The sequence below is a fragment of the Cyprinus carpio genome, chromosome A23 (genome assembly GCF_018340385.1).
Source record: "Cyprinus carpio isolate SPL01 chromosome A23, ASM1834038v1, whole genome shotgun sequence".
Lineage (NCBI taxonomy): Eukaryota > Metazoa > Chordata > Actinopteri > Cypriniformes > Cyprinidae > Cyprinus > Cyprinus carpio.
The window spans coordinates 7,154,954-7,180,080 of record NC_056594.1 but is presented as its reverse complement, the minus strand read 5'-3'; the positions used below and the strand labels follow the sequence as shown (position 1 = coordinate 7,180,080).

Below are 25,127 nucleotides of genomic sequence, written 5' to 3'. Positions count from 1 at the left end.
ATTTTGCCAAGAGCTCTCTGTCCCCCAGCCAGCGAACTTCGTTTTCAAAATTTTCCACATGAGGGTGATAGTCAGGCCAGACCGTGCACTGGCCATACAGCAGCTCGTGGCTTCCTTCAGAATTAAAGCCTCCTTCCCTCTCAAAAGGTTTCAAAAGATGCTGGGCCTCATGGCCTCATGGCCTCTGCAGGCCTTCTTGCCAGTCCTGAAGGGACACCACAATCAGACAGCATGACGGTGGTGTCATATATAAATCACCATGGCAGGCTCACTTCGAAACGCCTTTTTGAAATGGTTAAACAGCTCTTGTACTGGACACATCTCAACCTGCGTTCATTAAGGGTAGCTCATGTGCCCGGCGTACTGAACCAAGGAGCAGACATGCTATCTCGTAGCAACGTCTCCTAAGAGGAGTGGATGCTCCATCCACAAATGGTTCAGAGAATCTGGGAGATCTTTGGGAAGGCAGTGGTCGACCTCTTCGCCTCAAAAGACAACTCCCACTGCCAAGCTAATTTTTCGAAGAACAAGGATGCCTTGGCCCTCACGAATGGCCCAACCTCCTCCTGTATGATTTCCCCCCGATAGCCCTGATCCCCCAGGGAATCAGGGAGTCAGGGAGCACAGAGTGCTTCTGGGAGCCCTGCTCTGGAAGAACCATCTCTGGATCTCAGAGTTGTCTCAGCTGCTGATAGCAGCTCCGTGGCCCATTCCCCTGAGGCAGGACCTCCTCTCTCAGGCGAACAGAACAATTTGGCAACCCCAGCCCGAGCTGTGGGCACTGCACCTATGGGCTCTCAACAGGAATTAGTAGATCTCACAGAGAGCGTCCTGAATACTATCTCACAGGCCAGAGCCCCATCTACGAGACGCCTCAATGCCCTTAAGTGGTCGATTTTCTCCGCCTGGTGTGAAACCCACGGCGAGGACCCAATAACATGTGACATATTGGTGATATTGTCCTACTTACAAGAGCTGTTGGACAAGGGCCGCTCAGCTTCCACGCTCAAAGTCTATGTGGCAGCTATAGTAGCTTCTCACGCCCCTATAGCCAGACAGTCGGTGGGCCAGAACAATCTAGTTGTCCGTTTCCTGAGAGGATCCAGAATCCAGGAGACTCCCCTCACGATCCCTACATGGGATCTGCCCAAGGTCCTGAGAGCCCTCAGTGTTTCTCCCTTTGAGCCACTTCAGTCTGCGAGCTTAAAATAATCTATGGCCTGTCCCTCTGACCTCTACTACTTTACTCTCTATTCCAGTTGGTCTCTGGAACTGCCAGTCTGCTGTTAACAAAGCAGAATTTATTTCTTCTATTGCTACTCATTTCGGCCTCAACCTCATGGCCTAACTAAGACTTGGATCAAACCTGAAGACACTGCCACTCCCGCAGCCCTCTCCACTAATTTCACTTTTCCCCCACACCCCGCGCATGATTGGGAGGGGTGGAGGTACTGGTCTACTTATCTAAAATGAATGGAAATTTGGTCTTCTACCTTCTATTACAGGCAACAGTTCATTTGAATCACATGCAATTACTATTACCCACCCTGTTAAAATCGACTTTGTAGTTGTTTATCGTCCCCCAGGTCAACTGGAAAACTTCTTGGAGGAGTTGGATGTGTTACTATCAAACTTTCCTGAGGATGGTACTGCTCGGTGACTTCAACATCCACCTAGGAAAACCTCAGGCTGCTGACTTCAACACTCTGCTAGCCTCATTTGATCTCAAGCGAGCAAAACTTTCTCTTCTCTTTTTTGTCCTCCTCCCCCTCCTCCTTAAACAACTCTTACAGCTGATGACTTTGCAGTTTTCTTCACAAATAAGACAAGAACCATCAGTGACCAATTCTCCACACTCCACGCTTGGTGTCGACGACTCGGAGTTATGCAAAAAGCAACACAGAAAAACATCCAAGACAAGTTTTCCAAAGCCATGAAATGATAATGAGATAAATGAGAATAAAAGGAAAGAGTAAAGATATAAGGTAGCAAGTACCAAATACATGTTTCAAATAAATGTTACACCATACTGCTGCTGTTGTTCTTTCAATAAGCAAATTTAAAGGGTATACAGTAAATGAAATGCCAAACGAATATACAATAATAAACATTTGTTTTTATCAAAACAATTTATCCAGTTTAATAAAATAAATGAACACAAATAAAATAAAATAAAGTAAAAAACTGATTCCAATATTTTTTTTCCCACATCATGCTAAAGTTTTACAGACTATGAGACATTCACACTTCCCATAAAGGACTGATTATGGTTCTTTTGTATTGCAAACATGATACTGGACTCTGAACTGCTGCTAATCATTATTTTTTTCTCTATAATATTCTGACCATTGGGGCCCGTCTCACACCTAGATTGCCCACACTTCTTCATTTCATCTTTGTTTTGTTTAGGGGATATGCACGAGCATCGTGACACATGTTTATATTAATCTAAACCCCACCTCCAGCAGCGTGGGGGTGTTGGAAAGTTTGTTAACAGTATACCAACGCTCAGCCTTTTCAAACTTCTTTTTGCCCCGAAACGAAGAACGAAAACGAACTTCGTTTGAAGTATATCGGGACCTTAAGTCACAACTTCTCGCTACTGGGGTTCCTCAAGGCTCAGTGCTTGGACCACTTCTCTTCTCCATCTACATGAAGTCATTAGGATCTGTCATTCAGAAGCATGGCTTTTCTTATCACTGCTATGCTGATGACACTCAATTCTACTTCTCATTCCAACCAGATGATCCGACGGTAGCTGCTGGCATTGCAGCCTGTCTGAGAGACATTTCATCACCTTCAGCTCAACCTTACTAAGACAGAACTGCTTGTGGTTCCAGCTAACCCATCGTTTCATCACAACTACTCTATACAGCCTGGTTTGTCGACCATAACTCCTTCCAAGACAGCCAGAAACCTAGGAGTTGTGATCGATCATCAGTTACGCTTCACAGACCATATTGCTACAACGACCCTGTCCTGCAGATTTGCCTTATACAACATTAGGAAGATTAGACCCTTCCTTTCAGAGCAAGCGTTCTGCAAGTGAACGGTGCCTTGTGGCGCCATCCCAAAGAGGTTCAAAATCACTCTCACAGACCTTTTCCTGGACTGTGCCCAGCTGGTGAAATGACCTCCCAATCTCAATTTGAACAGCTGAGTCTTGAATCATCTTCAGAAAACATCTAAAGACACATCTTTTTCGCCAGCACTTGACCAACTAATACTAGCACTTACCTTTTCTTTTCTTTTATTTTCTATTCTATTCTATTCTATTCTATTCTTGAAAAAAACATAGCTACGTGTTCTGTGCTAGACTAAATGAGACTTGTCATCCCACTTGTATACTGTTGTTGTTCTCTCGCTGGTCTGATTGCTTCTATTGTTCTCATTTGTAAGTCGCTTTGAATAAAAGAATCTGCTAAATGTAAATGTAAAAACATTGTCGCTGAAAACCATTCTGCTGCTGGTGCTAGAATCAGTTAAGTGAATAGGTGACTTACACGCTGTTTAGAACCCAGGTAATTACTCACTCTGCGCTTCCTCCTTCTGAGGAGGACCAGGATTTTAACCCTCTGGGGTCTGAGGGTGTTTTGGGGCCTGGAGAAGTTTTGACATGTCCTGATATTTGTGCTTTTTTAAGTTGCTTGTAAACATATAAATGGCTAAAGTCTAATAACACTGCAATCAGCACAAACTTGTCTACAATAATATGTGAGCAGCATGTATGTACATGATTGTGAAAAAACTAACATTTTGAAGTCATTGAAATACGGCCATAAAACACCTAGAGAACATTTGTTCTCAAGACTTTTGAGAACGGATTTTGTAGCCTAGAGTTTTTGCTTCAAAATGATGTAAAACATCTTGATTACTCGCTCACAGAAAACAATATATTGATTTAAATTTTCTAAGACACTTTTTGTGTAGGAAAGGTATATGCGAGAAGGCGTCAACTATCATGCATAATGCTCCGATTCACACCTGAGAAGACAAAGGACCACATAATGAGCTGCATAATGAGCCTTTCAGTCAGGTGTCTGACTGAGAGGGAAGAGTTACAATAAAGAATGTGAGGAATAAAATAAATTTGTGTATATATATATATATATATATATATATATATTAGTTTATTTAGAATATATTTAGCTATCACACAAAATAACTTGAGATTCACTTGCGAGTACAGTTAAACAGTTTATTAGGAACAATCAAAGTTGACTTTTTAGCATCACTACCTATTGTATACGTTAGCGTGATTTTTTTCTTCCGCCGCAAATCTATGGCAGCCCATAGAACCGCTTGCGGGAAAGTTGTAAAATTTGGCACACTGATAGAGGACAGTGTCAACATTAACCATAGCAAATTTGGAGTCTCTAACTCCAACTCTCTAGCGCCACCACTTGTCCAAACTTTCAATTTCTTTATGCTAATAACTTTTGAACCGTAAGGCACAGAAGGAAAATTCTTTTTTCCTCTGAATCCTTGGCTCATGCCGAGTCGAAAATTAAAAAAAGGTTTAGTTTTTTCGCTATTTTCAATTGTTCAAAAAACCTACATTTTCGAACTGGTCCTAGGCCATTGAACTGATTGTTACGAAAATTGGCTCAGATCATCTTCAGACCACGCTGGCAAAAAGTTATGGAATTCAAGTTGATTAGTCATATTGTTTCCGAATAGCACGTGAACGAATTCTACGAAAGGCATGCAAAAGTGGACATGAGGCTATATCTCCGCAATGGTTTGGCCTATTGAGACCAAACTTGGTGTGTGTTATAACAAGCATGACCTGAGACTACCTGCAGTGTTTCGATGCTGTGCCCCCTAGTGGTCAGGAGATATGAAAAAAGCATATTTTTGTTCATAACTTCTGAATGCTCTGGCCAAAAATTACAAAACTGGTCATTCAGTGCATCATGCCGAATTGAATGATACCCAATTTTCCAATGTCAGCCATTTTGGGCGTCGGCCATTTTGAATTATGTTCTAAAATATTGTATTTTACGAACAAATTAGCGTATCTTTACGAAACTAATTACAAAAATCTTCAGCTCCATACCCTCATGGTACTCAAATTTTGGGGGCAGCGCCACCTTGTGGTCAAAAGTTATGATGAAATTTAGAAAATGGCTAATAACTTTTGCTTACATTAACGTATTGTAATCAGACTGATGTTGATAGATTCCTTGGATCATGACGAGAACACCGATGGCAATTTTACCAATATTGGCTGAACTTTCTGTCCACCATTTTGATTCATATTGACATCCTACTTTTTCAAACTCCTCCTAGATCGTTGGTCCGATTTTCACTAAATTTGGCTCGGATCATCTTCAGACCAAGTTGGCAAAAAGTTATGGATTTCGTGTTGATACACGCAACGGTTTTCGTTTAGCGCATGAACGAATTTACTGGAAAGATGCCAAACTGCATCTGAGGGCTGTATCTCTGGAAAGGTTTGACATATTTACACCAAACTTTGTATGTGCCATTGTCACCTCACACTGACGACGGCACATCAATTTGGTAACAGCGCCACCTATTGGCAAAGAGTAATAAACCATTAATTAACCTTTAATTTTGAAATTTCCAAAAATGCTAATAACTTTTGATTGCATTAGGCTATTGTAATGAAACTGGACTCAATATTCCTTAGGTCGTGTCGTCAACAGACATATCAATTTTTTAGTAGGAAACCTGAACTCCCTGTCCGCCATTTTGATTAATGTTAAAATCCTACTTTTTCTAACTCCTCCTCAACTGTTGGTCCAATTTTCACCAAATTCGAGTCAGATCATCTTCAGACTGTGCTGACAAAAAGTTATGCATTTCGTGTTGATTGACAAAACCGTTTTCGTACAGCACCGTTACAAATTTTAGGCACGGTGCCAAAATTATTCTGATGCTATATCTCTGCAAAGCTTTGACATATTTGCACCAAACTTTGTATGTGTCATTGTCACCTCACACTGACCATGCCACATTAATTTGGTAACAGCGCCACGTATTGGTCAAGAGTAATAAACCATTCATTAACCATTAATAATTAAATTTATAAAAATGCTAATAACTTTTTACTGCATTAGCCTATTGCAATGAAACAGGTCGCAAAATATTCTGTGGCTTATGCCAACATCATAGATGCCTCTGGAGTACTTGGCCCCGCAATTACTGCCTGGAGCTATATTTATTATTATTATTATGTTGAAAAGACCGGAGAATATTTTTTTCAGGTTTTTTGATGAATAGAAAGTTCAGAAGAACAGCTTTATCTTTACGTGTGTGTTAAATAGAAGTTAAAAATTTTTATATAAACTGACTCCAAGCTTTTGAATGGTATAGTGAATATTGTTACACTTGGAGTAAAAGTGGAGTAATGATGCTGAAAATGTAGCTTTGATCACAAGAATAAATTACATTTTAAAATATATTCAAAAATATTTCACAATATTCCTGCTTTAGCAAATGCAACTTTATGTATTTTGGATCAAATAAATGCAGGCTTGGTGAGCAGAAGAGAATCCTTTACAAAAACATTAAAAATCTTACTGTTCAAAAGCTTTTGACTGGTATTGTGTCATGTTAAAATACATAAATAAACATCACATAGCTGGCATCTCCAAAGTGTATATTGTTTATTTTATATTTTGAAGATACTCATGGGAGTGTGACCCTCGCTTGGTCTTAGCTTTGCTCCAGGTTCCTGAGTGTGCTGCTTATTTGCATTGGCTCTCTTTGCAACAGGTTCTTTTGTTATCCTCACAGGTTATCCTCACATCTGAAATAAAAAAGTAAGCATGCTGTTTACACAAATAAACTACATTATTAACTTTATTGTTATGGTCACTGATACTAGTACTAATTTATAGAAAAAAAGAACACAATTACCACATAGCACACATATCATCAGTGATATTTACAGCTTACTTGATACATTTACACCTCAGAGGATCCTGGATATAACACATTCAAAATATTTACACCAGAGGAGATATTCACGAACAGAAGTTTAGTGACATTCATAAACACAAGCATGCTTTGTATGTAGGCCTATACAATATATATTGTTATAAACATATATGGCGATATTCGTAAACAGGGAATAGCCTATCACAGTAAAGTTTTGTCTAATCATTCTTACTGACATTTGGCTAGTAACATTATAACTCATATTTTTTATGTCATATTGCTGTTTATGTTATAGAACATAAAAAATAAATAAATAACATCCTGGCATTGTGAGACATTTAGATGCTGTGAATGAAACTTTATAATGTTTCACTTGATTATACATTTAGTCAGGAATTAAAGTTTGGAAAAAGTCTAACTAGTAAAATGTGTACAATTATGTGAAAACTAATACAAGTAGGTTCATGAGTTCACACTTACATATAATTAGCTAAAGTATTATAATGCATATTTGGCATGCTGTCCGGGGAAGGGCTCCGAGCTTGGAAATGGCCCGAACCTAGAGGGGGGATGCTGATAAACCGTCAATGGATAGGGGTAAGTCAGCTGTATTTATACCCTAGTGTTGATTATCTTAAGTGTGCTCCACCTGTGCTAATTAGGCTAAGTATCTGACATGCTCCTCCCGAACCTTGTTAATAAAACATCATTTAATAAAAAAATACTCTGCTGGATCAAGTCGCTGCATCAGTAATCCAAAGGAAATCCAAAGCTTCTGGAGGTGAATTCTGTCTTATTTGTCACAGCGATTATTTTCTGAGGGGAATTCTGTCTTATTCCTCTCAGCGCAAAGCGGAAAGTAAAATTTAAAACACTTGTTGCTTTTTTTGCTGTCATGTGGGTGGTTACCCGCGCGAGTTTTACATGGATGATTGTAATATCAATAGCGCGCTTGGTGCATGGGCGTGATCACATTAGATATAATGAAGGGAAATGTGAAAGACTGGACATCGCGTTGGTTTCATATGGATTACTTTATCAAAGAATATTTGTTTTCGATAATGATGTAAAAGTAGACATGTCAAGCTTTCTATAGATATATCTCTCATGTCTCCATGTTGAGTATTTGCTGAGTTACAGTTCATTTTAATGATTCATTTCTAAATTAAGATAACCGCAGACCAAGGTGGAAGACAGCGCACCCTGTTTGTTTTCTTTATTTTATAAATGCTCAAAGTTTTGTTGTTATTATGTGTGTATACAAATAAAAGTATACCCTTTACAGATTTGATTGTTGTGTTGCTCTTATCTGTACAATCAATACTGAAAGTGTAATTTAAGGTATTTTTGGTGTTATCAGGAGAAGATGCCACAAAACGCGTATACACGTTTGTCGACCCCAGAGGGTTAACCTTCTCTGCCCAGTCAGGGCATTGAGAATTTACATTGAGCATTCCGGCCCCTTCAGGCAGTCAGAACATCTCTTTGTATGCTTTGGTGGCCGCACCAAAGGGTCCCCGGTCACAAAGCAGAGGATCTCTCGATGGTTAGTTGATGCTATCACACTAGCTTACTCCTCCCTGGGCCTTCAGAGTCCCATAGGAGTGAGAGCCCATTCCACTCGAGGCGTGGCCTCTTCCTGGGGATGGTCTAGTGGTGTGTCCATAGCAGACATCTGTGTGGCAGCCGGCTGGGCCTCGCTGTCCACCTTGGCCAGGTTCTATAACTCTGATGTTCTGGCCTTGCAGGCCCGGATTTTATCTGTTTAAAGTGGCACGTGCCTGTCTAGGGGGTCTAAGTCTCAGGCTCTGCCTGATTCTTCAGAAATGCCCTTGGCCCTATTACTAGTGCTGAGGCTGTACATACGACCGTTGGAACGATTGACCTCAATGAGTTCAGCCCTCTTGCCTCCTGCAGGGCTCACCCTGCGCATAATTGTTCCCTCTGAGCCTTTTTCACTCAAGGCCAGTTCATATCAGTCGTTCCACTTTCATGACACAGCGGGATTTTATTGGTTCCTCATAAGTGTCTATTGATGCAGTAACCGAGTACGCTTTATTTAGTGCAATTTAACACATCCAAGTGAAAGATAACACACCAACATGTCAGAATTTTTTTTTTATAAAAATAAAATATGTACAGAATCACTGAGTTAGAAAAAGGACCCCCCCCCCTCCTAAAAATTACTTTAAGTGTAGCTATTTGCCTTCGCAATGGCACACAAAGCCATTTGACTTTCAACTGTGATCAGCTGTGCTCATTTTGCTCAGCATGAAAAGAGCTATCCTGGGGCATTTCACCCCTTGGTAGTGCAACTGATGCAAATGATCAACTCTGGGTGGCAAGCCACTGTCAAAAGATCTCCAGGATAAAGTTGTGGACAGGCACAAGTCAGGAGATGGATGCAAAAAAAAATTCAAAGGCTTTATCAATGCCTAGAAGCACAGTGAAGTCTATCATCGGCAACCCATCCCAAATCACCACCCTTCACCAGGCTCCTGACAGGAGTGGGTGTGTGAGAGAGGAGGGGCACTGGACGAGCCAGGGCTGGCGGCGTGTGATGGGGCACACCTGATGTAAATGGATCCTCATCATTGCCGCTGTTTAAAAAGCCCAACGCGCCTCTCCTCGGGAGACCGGTCTCTTCCCGTGCATGCACACTGGTGTCCTCGTGGGTCCAGGAAGGGTGCGTAGAGGAACTCCCGTGCCGCCAGAGACGTAAGCTGCCGAACCCGCGGTCCAGATGAGAACCGCACCCGTTACACAGCCGTCGGGCCAGGATGCCGGGCCGTCTATCCCCTTCAAGTGTCGCGGCCAACAAGATGGATGCTGCCGCTGTAAGAAGCCGCCGCCCCTTACGCCCCGGACTGAAGAGGGGAGCGCATGCGGCTGCCGGACTCCGCCCTTTACCTGGACCCTTCCCTCCTGAAGACTGCCCCACCTACACAAACCCTGCAGCATGACGAGGATACCAGATTCCCTGTTAATTTTGGACACACCTCCCCTTTGGACACTTATTTCCCCGTTTTTGGTTCATTTTCTGTTATTAAAACCCTCTCCGAGGCCTGACGCCACCCCCACTGTGTCTGTCGTTTGCTCCTCCCACAACAAGTGGAAAGTATTTGGTAAAACACAGACCCTCCCTGGATCAGCAGGGACTGGAGGAGCACTTGTCAGGATAGAAGTAAAAAAGTTTTGCAAATTCTATGCCATTTTAGCATTACCGTTTTCCTAGAAGTAAAATGTTATGTATACTGTATATGTAAAATTGATTATTAATTTAACCAACATTTAAATCATTAGCTGCTTCAAAATGCATGCAGTTAATGAAATTATTGAAACATTTGCACTTAGCCTACAGTACAAATAAAAACACTATAACAAAATCACATAAACAGTGAATATTTGTACAAGGCAAATTAAGGTATATGTGTATACAAAGCATAAATCTTTATTCCAATTTCAGAATGAGTACTTTGTCATTTGTAATACATATGTTGAACGTTCAATGTTTATATTATTCATCTGATGTTCACTACTATAATGTATATGAGCGTAGCCTAATTTTTTATATGCAGGGCAAATAGGACGTTTGCATTGTAAGAATGTGCAGGGATACTTCAGATATAAAAACACTGACTTGTTAGGTGATGTTTTCTCATTAAAATCTTATGATTTCCTATTAATTCAATAGAATTTATCGGAATACTAGGGAATACCAATATGGCGGTGCGGTTGCTTCCCTTTTATGAAGTCATGAGTAATCCAGTTCTCTATTATAGATCAGTGGTGTTACCAGGATTGCCATTGAGTGAAATAACTTGCCTTTAGTTGTTCTGGGCAATGTGGGCATGAGGCCGAATAGACATTTCAGACAAAATATAGGCAGTTTTTTTTTTTTTTTTTTTTTTTTTTTTTTTTGCTTGTTTGTTTGTTTGTTTTTGCTCCACCAATAAAATAGTTCAGTCACAATACTGCAAATCAAAGAAGTGAAAGTGTATGTAGCAAACTGACAGAGTGACACAAATAGTGAAATATTCAGTGCTTTTATACGAAATATCATGAATGTCATTTTTATTCAATTGCATGAGTGCACTAAAAGTAAATGTTGTATAATCTATATTTATTTTATGTACTTTTAAATTATCTGTTTAAAAGTTTGCAGCTCTCCTACGTTTTGTTTTGATTTTCCTCCTGGTACTACACCAAATATTCATCTGCTTGTGTAAATGTTTACCTCAGCAACAATTTCACACATGTCAAGCCAATACCCATAATGTCGGGGCAATCTTTGCGATGTCTATTCAGGTGGGCAACTTAATCAGTCTGGTGCAGCACAGCCCACTCAAACGGCACTCTCCTGTCGAGGGGGAAAGTGCTGATTACAGTGGAATGTCACCCCTAATTAATTACCCCCATAAAGCTGATTTATGCCACCATTTGTCTTTGTTGCTAGAGGCTATACTGATTTCTGATTTCTCTAGTTTACTCCAGTCAACACGGCACACATATGAAGCGGTCTGCTTATGATATCATTTAGATTGTGATGCTCCATGTCAGGGCGGATCGTGTGGCCAGAGAGTTACACCATTTTCTAGCTGCATTAGAACAATGAAATTCAAGTGGCATAAAGCTAATGCCACCAGACTCTGAAGAGCCCGAATACAGAGAACGAGTGCAGATTTCTGAGCCCTTTAAATCTCAGTTCATTCAACCTGAATGCACCATTCAGATTTTTCACACTCAAGTGAGTGCAATGGCAGCATAACAGGGGCTTTACGAGTAAGTGTTTGGCCAGGATAAAAAAATTATAGACCGCCCATCAGCAGCAATCCACTGCTACTGTGGGATTAGATTCATCCCCCGTTCTGCTTTCTTCACATGTCATTTTATTATTTTATAGCAGACACTTTCCGTGAATATGGTAGGCCTAATACTTTAGTTGTGTCCCATTCCTTTCACAAATCCCATGTTCTGTTTTTCTTTTTGTGATAGTTTTATCTAAAATAAAATATTATCTAACAAGTAGCATTGAGAAGTATGATTCTTTCTAGTAAATGAGTTTGTATGGATGGCTCATTTCCAGTAGATTTTTTTGAGTTATCACTGTTTCCAGAAATCCATGCAATACATTATAGTTTTGTTGTTGTTTTTGTTTTATTTTTTGTTCTGTGGAATTTAAGTTAACGAAGCAAATCTTAAGATACCATTGTTGTCGGATTTATTGTTAATTTGAAATGAATTATTGAAACAATCTTGAAATCTTTTAGAGATTTCTGTATTTGCCACTAACATTAAATGTAAATTCCATGTAGTTTTAACACATGACATTCAAAATGACGATAACATGATAATTAGTATCAAGCGCACACATAAAGCAAAAGTAACTATGAATGTGTCTGGAAAAAAATATCAAGGAGATTAATTTAGTCAGTGTCTGCTGTAAAGATGCCAACTCACTTTAGAGCAATGCTTTCATATGGATTACATAATGAGAGAGTATTTGTTTTCAATTTGAATTGATTCATTTAAAAATACACATTTCAACCTTTCTATAGATATATTTCTCATATATGTAAGGCAAGAAGCCTGTAAACTGAGATTCATTCCTTTTTGAGATGTGCTCTAGTTCACAGAGACCAAGACGGCAGAAAGTGCACTCCATTTGTTTTCTTTATTAACTAAGCTAAGCCTTAGCCTCTTCTCATCGGCTAGAGTTTAACTGACAATTAAGAGTGCAGCCCTTCTTTTTTCATTGACTCTTTGTTGAAAAAGACCAGAAAAAAGTATTATTCATTGAAAGTTTCAGTAGCTTCAGTAGCAGTTTGGGTATGATTTTGCTATTTCATGGACAAGTTGCATATTTATTGTTTAAATTTGTGTAACCCTTATGCAAGGACAGAAAAGAGGAAAACATTACATTACATGGATTTCTCAGACTGTGTTTTCTATGTAGAATGTGTCTAATATGTAAAATAATACTGGAGTTAATTTTCAATATGTAACTCAAGTCAATTTATTTGTTTTAAGTTGAATTGTGGGATTGTTGTTATGTTTCCAGGACAGAATCCAGGTGGTAAACGGGGCATTATCCATCAGCAGTCTGACCCTGTCAGATACTGGGATGTACCAGTGTATTGCTGAGAACCGTCATGGCCGAGTGTTTGCCAACACTGAACTCAGAGTCATTGGTAAGGAATCACTAAATTCATAGTTACTAAAGATATAGCCAGATGCAGTTTATGTTTACAAATTTGTCTATGATATGAAGTTTGTTGTGTTTTGGTGCAGCAGTGCTATTTAGCAGTACTTGGCTTTTGTTTTCCTCATAAACTCATTCTAACCACATTGTCAGCAAACGTTACCACTCATTAGTCTTACTACATCCTTTTACGCTGCATTTAAAAACAGTTGACCCGCTATTATGAGAAGCAGAATAACTTTTGACAGGATCAATGATCAAACCCATCTCGGCGCTGAAGATTAAAGGAGTTGACGTTCGAGGCCATTTTAACATGCGGCAGATGAGAAAAGTGCTCTGTTTCCTAGTCCTGTCATTTGTCACCACAATGGGTGCTTTGATGCTGTCAGCTCTGAGGATGTAGATGGGTTGAGTGCAGATGGATGCCAAACAGGCAGGAAAGTCTAGTATGCTGAAATTGCTGCCTGGGGGAGATGTGAGGTAGACAGTCTTTGCACTTTAGAGCCTTTAGATTTGTGCTGGCTGGCTTGACTCGGTTTAACTTAGTTTTGTGCGGGGGATAGCTTGAGCTCTTGAGTGTGCTCTTAAGTGAGGATATCGCATTAAAAACATCCTCCTCACATGCCTCTGGAAAGTGATACAAGGATGAGATTTAGTAAAGAGGGAACCAGATAGATATGTAGCAGGTTGACAGGTTGTGTGGAAGAATATGGATCTGTGACTTGACACTGATTGTTTTGTCTTATCCATTAATTTAGTAAGTTTTATTTCATATGACAATATTAGAATATTTTTGTACAGTAACTTTCTGAATTTTGGGGTCAGTTATTTTTTATTTTATTTTTATTTTATTTTTATTTTTTTCAAATCGCTCAAAACCTACATTGTTACAAAATAATTTTATTTCAACTTTCTATGAATAAAAGAATCCTGGAAGTAGATCTTATCATGGTTTCCCCAAAAAAATATTAATCAGCACAACTATTTTCAACATTGCAAATAATAAGAAATCAAATCATCAAATCATCATGTTTCAAATCATCATATTAGAATGATTTCTGAAGGATCATGTGACACTAAAGACTAGAGTAATGATACTGAAGCTTTGCATCATAGGAATAAATTACATTTTAAAATATATTAAAATAGAAAACAGTTATTTTATATTGTAATATATATATATATATATATCTCACAGTGTTGAAATTGCATTTTTGATCAAATACATGCAGCCCTGGTGAGTATAAGAGACTTTTTTCTAAAACATTAATTAATTAAACTAATCAACCCCAAATCTGTGAATGGTATTGTATATTAAAAATGCAATTCATACATCAGTTACTTGAATAAACCTCTTCTAAGAAGAACATGTTTTACTTTTCTGAATTAAAATTTTATATTATTTGGGGCATGAAAGCTCCAATGTCAGTGTGATGCAACTGCCCGGATTTAGAAGAACATAATTTTTGATAAGTAAATCTTAATATTAGCTGTAATCTTTCATCTATATTTTATTATTTATATTTACATTTGCATTTATTCCACATTTTGTATCATATGCCTGTTGTGTAGAAAACATGAAATGTTTTGTTTGAAAAATGTTCTTATACTGTTTTTCTTCAAAACAATTGATACTTTTTGATATGTTGCTATCTAAAACAATGATTTTTTTTCGTTTTTGAACTTCTCAAATACTTTAAGGAGTCAGTCAGCCTATCTTTCTGTCAGTTTTGTAAGATGCTTGTTTTTATCTTCACATCAGCAGTGGCACCAGATTTCTCCAACAGTGTGCTAAAGGCACAGACACTGGCTCGGCAGGGTGGAGATGTTTTGATTGAGTGCAGGCCCCGTATGTCCCCGCGCGGGATGATCTCCTGGAGGAAGGGCAAAGAAGCACTGCGAGAGAGCCACAGGTATTTTTACCAACCCATTGTCTGCCAAGAACCTGTTTATTAAAGTGATACAGACAGAGCAATATGATTCAGGTCAGGCAGAGGGTTTTTACTGATCAAAGGCTTGATTATTCACATCAAAACGTCTCAACAACAACAGCCTCTGCATTTGAATTTACTTGATCTTGAAAAAAGAAAAAAAAAACATTTTCAGGTCACAGAATAGCATCAACAGCACTTGAACAATCAACCAATCACTGATTACTTAATCTGTAGTTTCATAAATGTATTTTGTAGTAATTTAAAATGTAGCAGTATAAAAGTTTTGTTGACTAGCAAATTCATTTTCATAATTATATATACATTTCGGTGGTTTGTTTAAATGTGTTTGATGCAAAAATTATTAAATCACAAATAGATTAATGTAGTTTTTTTTATAAATAAATAAGTATATAAGCATACCCAATGTTTTTTTTATTTTCTTCAGAATGTTTTTTTTTTAATTTTATTTTAATTTTTTACAAGATTCTCTCCATTACTGCATTTAGGGTAATAATATAAATCAGTCATCCAAGATGTTCATGTCTTCAGTCACAAAGAAATTAAGGATTTTGAGGAAAACACTCTAGGATTTTTCTCCATATAATGGACTTCAATGGTGGCCAATGTGCTGAAGGTCCAAATTGCAGTTTCAGTGCAGCTTCAAATGGCTCAACATGATCCCAGTCGAGGAATATGCATCTTTGGTTGAGTAAAACCTTAAGTCCTGAAACTGCACTGTAAAAAAAACAAAAATCAAAAGTTGAGAAAACTCAAACACCTTCTGAAGCTGGTTGCCTTAAAATTAGATTTTCTTAACTTTTGATTTTTTTTTTTTTTTTTACAGTGACTTTAACTATCAGGTTTTATAAACTTATGGAGTTTTTATAATTTAGAAATATATTTCTAGTCAACTAAACACGAAATTAGAAGTTTAACTAAAAGTTCGCTTAACTTAATATATTATGTTGATTAAACATGCACAAAAGTTTGTACAACTAATTGAGCTTTAAGTTGAGTAAACTCAAAAATCTGCTGAAGCTGGTTGCCTTAAAATTTTAAGTTGGCTCAACTTTAGATTTTTTACAGTGTAGCAAAAAAATTGGTCATTTACATTAAAAAAAAAAAACTTTGTATGCTGTTTAACCACAAATGCATGTCTTGCACTGGCTCAACTTCATGCATTATGTAGTCTCATTGGAAAGCACATGCATGAATCTGGCGGAAGTGAACTAATCCTATGAGTCATTATCCTATAATAAATGTATTAAACGATCTTTATTTTAAATATTCTTAGAAATATTTTTGCCAGTCATTTATATATGGATTTATATATATATATAAAAAAAATAGATACTAGAATTCAAAATATATTTTTTAAGAAATTAACAGTTATTTAGCAAAGATTACATTTATCAAAAATGGCAGTAAATAAAATATATGTTTCAAATAAACATTGTTCTTTTAAACTTTCCATTTATACAAGAATCAAAAGAAAGTAATTGTTATGGTGCTGAAAATTCTGCTTTGGCATTACAGGAATAAATTACATTCTAAACTATATTCAAATAGAACACAGTTAATTTAAATTCTAATAAAATTTTACATTATTGCTGTTTTTACTGTATTTATGATCAAATAAATGAAGCATTGGTGAGCATAAGAGACTTCTTTCAAAAACAACAAAATAATCTTACAACCCCAAACTTTTGAACAATAGTATATTAAGTAGACCATCATATAGAGTTCTGAGAAAGCCTCCGGTTTCACTATTGGATATACCATCACACCCTGAATGATTAAAGTGGCTTAAAGGTCACCTCCCCTGACATGGAAAGCATCCATCAGAGAATTAAGTATGACTGAGTACAGAATAAGAAAGAAAATTAACATCAAAGAAATCCAGTCACTTTAGATTTAAGGATTATGCATAAAAATTCACATTGACTATGATTAATATTTGCATATAGAATTTCTAGCTTGTCTGACCCAGAGCTAAATTCAGCAAACATCTAAGTGATTCAAAATCAGGTCTGTTTGTAAGCCTGAACTTGAAAACAGCTCTGAACCTCCTCTCAGACACCGCTAATGCCTCCGGATCAAGGACTCGATTTTGAATAGGTTTTTATAGTGCATATAAGGCAGTGCATCACAGATTTCTCATTAGCTTACACTTTAGATGAATCCATGGAGGAATTAAGCAGAATGGCACTGTGCCTCTATGGAGAGAGTACCACTGAACTCTCGAGTCTGAAGCTGCTGTAAGAAAATCATTAGTAGCCATCACTGTCCATCAGCCTTGTGCTAACATCCACCCACAATCTAGAGCTGGAGGTAGGAGAGGGAGAGGGTCTCTCATTAAACACTGCTGCACTACTGGGAGTGCGTTTATGAGAGCGAGAGAGAAGACCAAAGAACAGCTTTCAGACTTCTATAATGATCATGTGGGAAGGAAAAAAAGTTGCTTTCATTTCTTCATGTCCAATTTTGCCTTTAAAATGTAGTGCTTGATGGAAATCTGCTGACTGTACTATGCAAATATGATTATAGCCTTTTACAGTTTCCAGCTTTTCCATGTTTGGCATAAATAAGTAAAAGTTACACAAATTTATTCATGCATAATTATACAGCTGACAGATTTAAAAAAAAAATAAATGTGTTAAAGACATAGTGAAGTTGCTGGTAACATGTTACAATAGTGACAATCAACAACAATTATTACTGCATTTTTATAAATGTTCATTCATAATACATTACAAGAAAAGGTATTATTTGTTGTTATTTCATGTTAGCTATTGCATACTGCAAATGTTGATAGACTGTATAGAAACTCAATGTAATGTGTTACTAAATTGCTTGACTAGCTCAGTTTTCCTCCCTGTGAATTTTGAGCATAGCATTCAATATTTTTTTCCAGAAGAGAAAAAAAATTGTATATCTCCTAAAGATTATTCAGACAACTTTAAAAAAATAATAATAACAAAGAAAAAGTATTGGCACATGTGTGCTAACAGAAGTAAACGAAAAGCCACAAAAGAAAAACTCAACTCATTAGGCAAAGCAAGTTACAATGAATGTGTTCTCTTTGACTTATTCCCCCACCCCCACCCACTATCATCCGCCCGATGGAAGTGTAATTATGGCCTTAGCTTGAGTAAAACCATTGACGATAATTCCACAAGACATGAGGATGACATGCCTGCTGAAAGCTCTCATGTCAACATGCCTTCATTTCTAAAAATTCCACTTACTAAATTTTTGCAAACATTGGCATGTCCATTAAAAAGGGCTGTTTGCCTTGGTGGTGGGAGCAGATTTTTTTCTTTTCTCAGTGCTGTGATGAAGACCTGCATACTGAAAGGTCACGGTGTAAATGAAGCACATCCTGAGCACTGCTCTTCAACATTTTTCATTGCTTTGGCCCCTGCACTACAATTAATAAAAGCAGCATACAACTAATTTTCTCTTTTTCTTCTGCACTTGTAGTGGAACCTAAAAATTTAGTTTTTTAAGCTTAAAATGTAATTTTGGACACAATATGCTTTCTTTGCTTAATCAACATATATACAGAGCATGCTCATAGACAGACTTGTTAATATGACATTGCACTGCAGTCACAATCACAGGAAATAATGTATTAAGTTCAGAAGCTTAATGTTGATTCCAGCGTAATAATTTACACTTAAATATAATCTAACACCAAATTTGTTGAACACCAAATTTATGTAAGAAAGTATATTTTATTGAATCAGTAACAATAATGGAATCTTAATAAAGAGTGGTTAAGTAATTTTAAGCCATCTTTATTACTTAAAACAGCATGTGTAATTGAAAATTGTTTCTAAAGTTAAAAAGAAAAAGTGTAACTTCAAAAGTGTACAACATTAACCTTGAATTGTTGCTTCACCTAATTCACCCCATGCCATCAAAATCTCAAAGCAGGTATTATCTGTCTACTTCTCCCACAAACTCTCAGTTTTATCATTTTTGTATGGTGCTTTTTGTCATTTTTGCACTTGACAGTTTCAGTTCCCATTTTCTTTTACGATACAAAGAAAAGTAGCCAGGAAATCCCCCCCCCCCAAAAAAAAAAAAAAAACACCTTTTGTGTTTCTTATGGGTTTGGAAGACAAGAGGGTGAATAAATAATGACAGAACATTTTATTTTTGGCTGAACTGTTCAGCAGAAACCATGGCCAGAATGTTGTTGTTTTGTGATGTGGAAAGTCTTGCTAGTAATAGTTGCAGAAGAAACTACTAAAAAAAAAAACTTTAAATAGAGAGCTTTTATCATCTGTTGAAAGTGACTGTATCAGAGCTGGTTTAGCAGCAAGGAAGAGTTTAGAGAAGGGTTTTTTGTGTATTTGGCTTTTAAATGTTTTATTTTTTTACAAGAATATAAAAGACACCAAATGTCCAATAATCTGAAATACAATAATGAAATATACATAAAAACACAGTTTTTAACTACAGATTATGTTATCATATAAAAATGTAGATTTATAATAATCTTATTGTGTTCTTTATAATTGCTTAATGATGTCTTATTATTTTAATCCTATTGCCTATTGATCTCTGTGGCCAGACTAAAGTTCATTGATCTTCAGTGTAATATAATAACTGGTTTTAAATCTTGTTTATCTGGATGAATGGTGTTGCAAGGCTTTCATCATGTCACTTTGTTGTCTAGAGTCTCTGTTCTGGATAATGGCAGTCTCCGGATTTCCAACATCACCAAACTAGACGCAGGTCTTTACACCTGTGTGGCTAGAAACCAGTTTGGAGTGGCAAGCAGTGCAGGCACACTAGTGGTGAAAGGTATGCTGGGACATTTTTGTATTTAGTACATGCATTACTCATGGACAATTCTGTACATGCATGCATGTAACATGATGATGACAACATGTTTTCATTTATAAAACTACGTTTGCGTTAAATATATTAAAAAAATGAAAACAATAAAATATATTTCTACTTATATCCAGTCGATGATGCATAAAATTAATCAAAAGTGATAGTAAAGACATTTATAATGTTACAAAACATTTCTATTTCAAATAAATGCTTTTCTTTTGAATTTTGCATTCATCAAAAAGTTGTAAAACAAAATATCACAATTTCCACGAAAATATTAAGCAGCAGCATTGATAAGAATAATCAGCATATTACAATGATTTTGAACAATCATGTGACACTAAAGACTGTAATGATGCTGAAAATTCAGCTTTACATCACAGGAATAAATTACATGTTTGATATGTATTCAAATAGAAAAATTGTTTAAAGAATATAACTCAATATTGCTGTTTTTACTGTATTTTTGATCAAATAAATTCAGCCTTGGTGAGACTAAAAAAAAGTACAGATCACAAATTTTTGAATACTGTGTACTGTATATAACATATTGTGTTGCAAAACAATATTTTGTATGATATGAATAACTATATAAATTTAAATATATAAATAACTATTTACTATCGAGCTACAGTCTTTTCCAGTGTAAGAGTAAAGCACAAGCTCCTTATCTCCACACTCTCTAGATGAACTGTGCTTGTGGTTAATGGGGAATTGATTTATTTGCCAAGCATTAGAGATGCATGATATGTGTGGAAATAACCGTGCTGTGTTTCATTAAGGCTTGAATCCATCTAAAACAGCCTTTTTTGCAACTCTGTGAATTCTTCACCCGTTTGACAAGGCGACATGAACAATACCAGCGCTCTGTTAGAACAGCGGTTTGGTGGTCCTTCTTGTTTTTTAAAACTGGTTTCTATAGAAACTCTCTGGTTTCTTCTCCTGTTCTCATTTTCACATGAAAGCCTGGATCCTGAATACATGTTCATTTGACATGTTAATTTGCAAACACTCTCAATAAAATTGCTCCAGCAAAATTCACATGTTTGCCGTATTAAAGAGACATCTCTGCAAGAAGTGCGTTATAAAGCATGAATAATTCAGCACAAGAGAATCCAGAGATTACTGATCAGTAATGATTCATCCCGTAAATTAAAACTGAACCAGCTGTTTAATTAATATGCACTATTGCACGTTTTTGTCATCTTAACCCTTTTCTCTGACATCCCCTATATCAACCTCATCTGAGGAATATCAAACAGATGTGATTATATTGCAAATATTTTATTGTGTCTTTTTTATTTATTTATTTTGTCCAAAAACAATGAAAATAAGGTGGCTGACAATTACATTATATTTTGAAATATAGATAGATAGATAGATAGATAGATAGATAGATAGATAGATAGATAGATAGATAGATAGATAGATAGATAGATAGATAGATAGATAGATAGATAGATAGATAGATAGATAGATAGATAGATATGTTTTGATGTAGACTTTAAACACCCAATCAGAAGTTATGTTTAACATTAATATCATATTAATAACTGGTGCATTAATTTAACATTCTTACTGACTCATTGAAATTAAGAGATTTTGAAAAGTTGAATATATTGGAGATTGTTAGGGGAAATAAAGAATTTACTTTTACAAGACTTGTTTCAGATGAAAATCTAACCGCATATTGACATCTAGTGGTGATAGAAGTGTACTGCTCAAAGCACTCTTGCTTCAGCTCAAATTGAAGATGAAATTCTTGAAGCATTTTACATCAAAAACAAGGACAGTGTAAAAGAATACATTTTAAATACAAGAAAAACAACAACGATGACTAGGAGTAAAAACACATAATTATTAAATAACAAAATAGAACAGATAATCAAGTAAATGCAACCCTGTTTAGCCAAATAATGCAAAGCCTTATATGTTAGCACAAGGATTTTGAAAAACCTGTACCTGACAGGGAGCAAAGACTCCAAAATAGGGGTTATATGGTCACCAACCCTGGCTCCAGATAGGATTCTAGATGGCAAATTTTGCAGATATTGTGGTTTGTTAGAGGGAGGATTTACAAACTCCAACAAGGAGAGCATTACTGTAGTCAATACACAAGAAAACAAAAGAACTAATAAGCCTTTCAGCAACAGGAAAGCGCATGGGACGTAAAAGATGAAAGAAGGAGGTCTGTAAAAAAGGCTTGAATGACAGGTTGGCATTAAAGATGACTCCAAGATTTTTTGGTTTACTTTGTAACTCCAAAGCAACACCATCAAATGACAAAGTTAGAGCTTGTATTACACAATTGATGGGGAGAGGCGAGGAGCATGACTACACAACTATTTAAACAGAAAATGATTAGACATCCATATCTTAATCTCAGAAATACAGTTGGAAAAATGCCATTCTGGTTTTGAATTAATATAAATCAAAAATGTACCAGGCTAACTAATGGTCAACATGTCTCATCTTCAACTACTAGCAGAGCCTGGTCATAATGTTCATACGTATATCCAAGTGCTGTTTTATGCACTAAGCTACCGATGACTAGTAATGTACAGTTATAAATGTATTAGCTACTGACCACCTTATTCTTATTTCAGAGCCAACCATCATCACTTCTAAAGCCACCCAGCTGGATGTTACAGTGGGAGAGAGTGTTGTTATTCCATGCCAGGTATCTCGTGACCCTACCCTGGACGTGAGATTCACCTGGTTTTTCAATGAGCAGCTGATCAATTTTGGAAGCCATGGGGGATATTTTGAAAAAGTTGGTGGGGTACGTGTCATTCTTTTAGCACTGCTTTCTGATATTCATGTTTGCTGATTTGAAAAGACACCAGAAAATTGGAAATCTAACAGAAGACTATAAAATGGCTTACATGAATCTATAAATATAATTGTGGTGTTTGCTCACAGGCATCTGCTGGTGACATTATGATTCGTAACATTCAGCTAAGACATGCAGGAAGATACACATGTGCCGTCCAGACTAAAGTGGACAGTGCATCTATAGCGACAGATGTTGTGGTACGAGGTAATGTTCTTCCAAACATAAAACCCCACTAGGTTGAAACCTAACAAGATTAAAAATATATTAAAGCACATACTCTATATCTTGATGAAGTTTTATCATTATTTCCTCACAGGTCCTCCTGACCCACCACTAGACATCAAAGTTGATGAAGTGACAGAGACAACATCCTTTGTGTCCTGGAGTCCAGGCCCTGATAACCACAGTCCCGTCTTTGCTTACAACATTCAGATCCGAAGCCCTTTCTCTCTCGGATGGCAAGCGGCCAAAACAGGTGTGCAGGAATTAAGAGTTTGGAATAAAATGCAAAGTTTAGCATAGTGATTCTTGAGTGCTGTTTAGTCACCAAGGAAGTTAGTTTGATTAGTTTGGCCTATAAATTATTTTCAGTGTTTTAGCATTGCTTTTATGATATTCTATCAGTATTTCATAAACACATCTTTATCCTATGTTCAGACCTCTCATGTCACACCCACTGTCAGTTCACTGCAACAGTTGTTGAAGATTGCAACTGGTCCAATCAATTTTTTTTAGAAATACTCAGTGTTTAGTAGTCACCTTTGTTTTCTGACCACAGTGTATACACACAATTTCTGCTCATTTAGTTGGAACTTTCTGTACAACCTTGAAGAAATAAGCATTACATGTGTCCATACAATTAAAGAATCATTGTTTTCAGATTTACCAAGATGTTATGTTTTCTGATAGTTATCTGCTTGTTAATTGCAATTAAATGATAATGTATTGCTTAAACTCATACTAAATTTAGTTTAGGTTTATATTAAATGCAATTAGCTGAACTTTTGACCCATTTAAGTAGGACTCCAGTACTTTATATGTCATCTCATTATTCTGTTGTCTTTAAAATTTAAGTAATCATTAAAATAATGATGAAGTTGTACATTATGAATGTAAAACAAATTAATTTAAACTTATAATCAAGTACTTTCCACATGCTTAAGTATGTTAGTCACCACATCGAAATAAATGTTCCTTTTTAAGCAAATGTTCCTTCTTAAAACAAGATTAAACAATGATTTAAATTCACTTTAAACCTTTTAATTTGTTTGCACTTGTGTAGTCATGAAAGTGTACTCACACATTGAAGTGGTCTTTTATTTTTTTTATTATATTATCTGCAAGCACAGTTAAACATGCATTTAAGATTAGAAGTTCACTAAAAGTGTGCATTCATTCTTTTTCACAAGGGTACAAGCAGGTAAAAACAAAAAGTTTTGTTTGCTTTTAATGCCAATCACTTGGTCACATCCTGGCTGTCCATGTGTGGTTCTTGGCCAGAAAAAGCTGCATATTGGACCAGACCCTGTCTCTCCAGTCTCAAGCTCATTTTCCAAGTGATTATTTTGTTTGAAGTTTCTGGAAATAGATATTTTAAATATATTGGAATATCTCTTCTTTTCTCAGTGCCAGCGTCTCTGGGAGGGCAGCAGTTGTCAGCCCGTGTGGTTGAGTTGAGTCCATGGGTTGAATATGAGTTCAGAGTGCTGGCCACTAACTCCGTAGGCACCGGGGAACCCAGCAAACCCTCACAAAAAATTAGGACCAAGGACACATGTATGTATATAGTTACATGTTTACTGTGATGACCAACCAAAAAAGGCAAATCCTAGGCAGTTATTTCACATTAAATACAACACATCAAGGTCAGACGCAAGTAAAAACATTAAACTGAAAAGCTGCTTTATAGTAGAAATTGAAGTTGTTAATTTTTTTTTTTTTTTTTTCATTTTTAATATTGTAAAGCTGCTTGCTTTAAAGCAATCTATTGTATAAAGTGCTATATAAAGAAATGTGGTGCGACGTGACTGGAGTGCTGAATTACTAAGCTCATGCAAACATCCACATAGCAATGATCAGATGCTTTCATAACTGCTTTCTCAACACTCTCATTTTTTGTTGTGGGTATATTTTGTTATTGAGTGGAAATTTCACAGAAGATTTTACATATTCATCAAAATGATATTTGATAACAGGATATCTCTGCAAATATATTTCCAACTCAAAAAAAAAAAAAAACTTTGCTGTGAGTATAACAGAGACTTCATAAGTTTTGGGAAGGTTAACAGAATTGTTAAAATAAAACAAGGCACTTCTACAATATTTGATTAGAGTCCTCTTCCAACCATACTGTATATTAAACCTTTTCGCTCAGAATGAGGAAGCTGTCTCTGTG

General features: G+C 36.6%; 1 protein-coding gene across 2 annotated transcripts in view; it reads left to right on the top strand.

Annotated features, from left to right (window-relative positions):
* LOC109091076 (contactin-3-like) overlaps positions 1-25,127 on the top strand; it is a 67,894-nt gene that overhangs the window by 38,004 nt on the left and 4,763 nt on the right. For both annotated transcript variants that reach the window (XM_042712842.1, XM_042712841.1), the window contains 7 exons: positions 12,971-13,100; positions 14,874-15,024; positions 19,733-19,860; positions 22,503-22,678; positions 22,819-22,936; positions 23,049-23,207; positions 24,359-24,508. In XM_042712842.1, coding sequence (XP_042568776.1) covers positions 12,971-13,100; positions 14,874-15,024; positions 19,733-19,860; positions 22,503-22,678; positions 22,819-22,936; positions 23,049-23,207; positions 24,359-24,508 — 1,012 coding nt within the window. The remainder of the gene's footprint in view (positions 1-12,970; positions 13,101-14,873; positions 15,025-19,732; positions 19,861-22,502; positions 22,679-22,818; positions 22,937-23,048; positions 23,208-24,358; positions 24,509-25,127) is intronic.